This window comes from Cajanus cajan, chromosome 6 (assembly GCF_000230855.2).
Source record: "Cajanus cajan strain Asha chromosome 6, NIPB_CcT2T_4, whole genome shotgun sequence".
In the NCBI taxonomy this organism is placed as follows: Eukaryota; Viridiplantae; Streptophyta; class Magnoliopsida; order Fabales; family Fabaceae; genus Cajanus; species Cajanus cajan.
This window is the reverse complement of record NC_138522.1, coordinates 37,615,260-37,617,349: the sequence shown is the minus strand read 5'-3', so window position 1 is coordinate 37,617,349 and position 2,090 is coordinate 37,615,260. Positions and strand designations below refer to the sequence as shown.

General features: G+C 31.9%; 1 protein-coding gene across 1 annotated transcript; it reads right to left on the bottom strand.

The window, feature by feature from the left end:
• Nucleotides 1–963: 963 nt before the first annotated feature.
• On the bottom strand, nt 964–1,353 carry LOC145958679 (uncharacterized). Its single transcript, XM_083076191.1, has one exon. The coding sequence runs from the start codon at nt 1,351–1,353 to the stop codon at nt 964–966; it is 390 nt and encodes a 129-aa protein (XP_082932317.1).
• Nucleotides 1,354–2,090: the final 737 nt, after the last annotated feature.

Here is a 2,090-nt window from a genome sequence, read left to right as displayed (position 1 = left end):
TATTGAAAGAAAAACATGTGGTCTTTTATTTGCTGAGGTAGAACCACCAGGTATAGTTGATAAAGCCCATCCTTAATTTTCCCTCCTAGTAGGATTCTCCCTGTTAACTTGTCCTTCACAAAGCAAGCAACATCATGAAATTCCACATATATATCAATATCAAAAGTCAATTTAAAAATATTTAGCAAGTTCTTTGTTATTTTGGGGACATAAAGTACGTCTTTGAGGTTCAAGCTTTTTTATTGGGTATTAAGTGAACTATTACCACAAGCAATAATTTCAAGATTTGCACCATTGCCAATAGTCAAGAAACTTTTACCATCATTTTCATTCACCTCTTGAACCTTGTTCTGATCATATGTGACATGGTTACTGGCCCCATTGTCAAAGTACCAATTAGGATCTTCCACTGTACTTGATGAAGCTAAGTAGGCATTAAAGTTGTAATTTTGCTCTTTGTCTTTTTTCTGATTTTTTTTTCATTAGAATTTTGTCCTATATAGTTTTTATTAAATCTATGGTAGTAATGAATTGTAGCATGACTTGGTTTACAACAAACTTGGCATATAATTCTGTCTTTGGTTGCTCTGCCATGACCTCTGCCTCCTCTTGCACCTCTATTAATTTGTCCTCCTCTCCATCCTCCAAAAGAGTTGCTTCTACCTCTTCTAGTATCTCCTCTAGTTGCAATATTGGCTGATGGATTTAGAGTTAGATTTGATAGGTTATTAATTTGTTCTAACCTGTTTTCATAGGTAAGAAGTTGACATCTCAACCCAAGTCAAATGCTCTTTGTCTGAAAGTTGAACCACAATTGGGTTGTATTCATCATTGTCTAAGCCCGTGAGTGTTTGAGTGATCAAATCCATTGTTGAAACTGAATTGCCAACAAGTGCTAAGTTATTAGCAACTTCTTTCATTTTGGTGAGATACTCTTCCATCTTTAGTCCTCATTTTCTGGTTCTATATGAAAATTTTCAAGAAAGTGATTCTTGATCGTGTGTGGGCTCTAGCTAGACTTTGGGCATCTTCCCAAATCTGTTGTGATGTTTCATAGTGAAGTAGTTGTGTTACAACCTCTTGGGCCATGGAATTGATGAGCCATCCAAGTAGTAGTTGATCTATTGAAGTCCAATATGCAAAAGTTGGATTGTTCTTTTTGCCAGTCTCATCAATGATGAACTCTTGGGGGCACTTTGTTGTGCCAAATATGTAACCAAGATTGTGACCTCTAAGCGATGGTAATACCAATGATTTCCACAATCTGTAATTCCCTCTATCCAACTTGACAGGATAGGGAATGGAAATGATATTTTTGAGGTTGGATGAGGAAAATGAATCAGAGTTTGCCATAGGAATTGAACGCAACTCTAGATACCAAGATAGAAATTGAAGATGATCAAGAGAGATTGATTTTAATTAATTATAATGAATGAGTATACAAGTGTATATATACTACTGTTGTAACAAAATTTGTTACAACAAAGATTTATTTTAGCAAAAAATTGTTATAGATTATTAGCTAACTAATAAAAAAAATCTTTATCTATCTAATAGATAAAATCCCTATAAATTTAAATTTAAACTTTGAATCTGTTACTAATATTTTGGGTATGATTATCTTCTTCTTTGACTATCGTAAGTTCATTAAACATTCTTCATCATCAAATTTTATTACAAGTGAATTCTTTCACCTACTAGTACATTAATATTAAAAATTGCTATAACTATCCTGTAAATATTTAGTTAGGAACACCAAAAGGAGAATTATTGCAAGACGTGCATAAATATTTTTGATGAAATAACAATTTATACGACATTATTATTAATCATAATGTTGAACATCTTATTATTTAAAAGTGCACAAAAAAACTAACTTCAAAGCTATTAACGTGAATGAGAACTTTTAACTCTGCATAGTTGCATTTATATGCATCACATCAACTTAATTAATAAACATCATATATACACTTCATATTTTAAAATAGGATATATAATGAAATCTATTCAATTTATTTAATAGGAGGAAATATAAAAGATGGAAGAAAATATTTAAAGCACCATGCGTGCATAGGTTATATCTGGTTAGA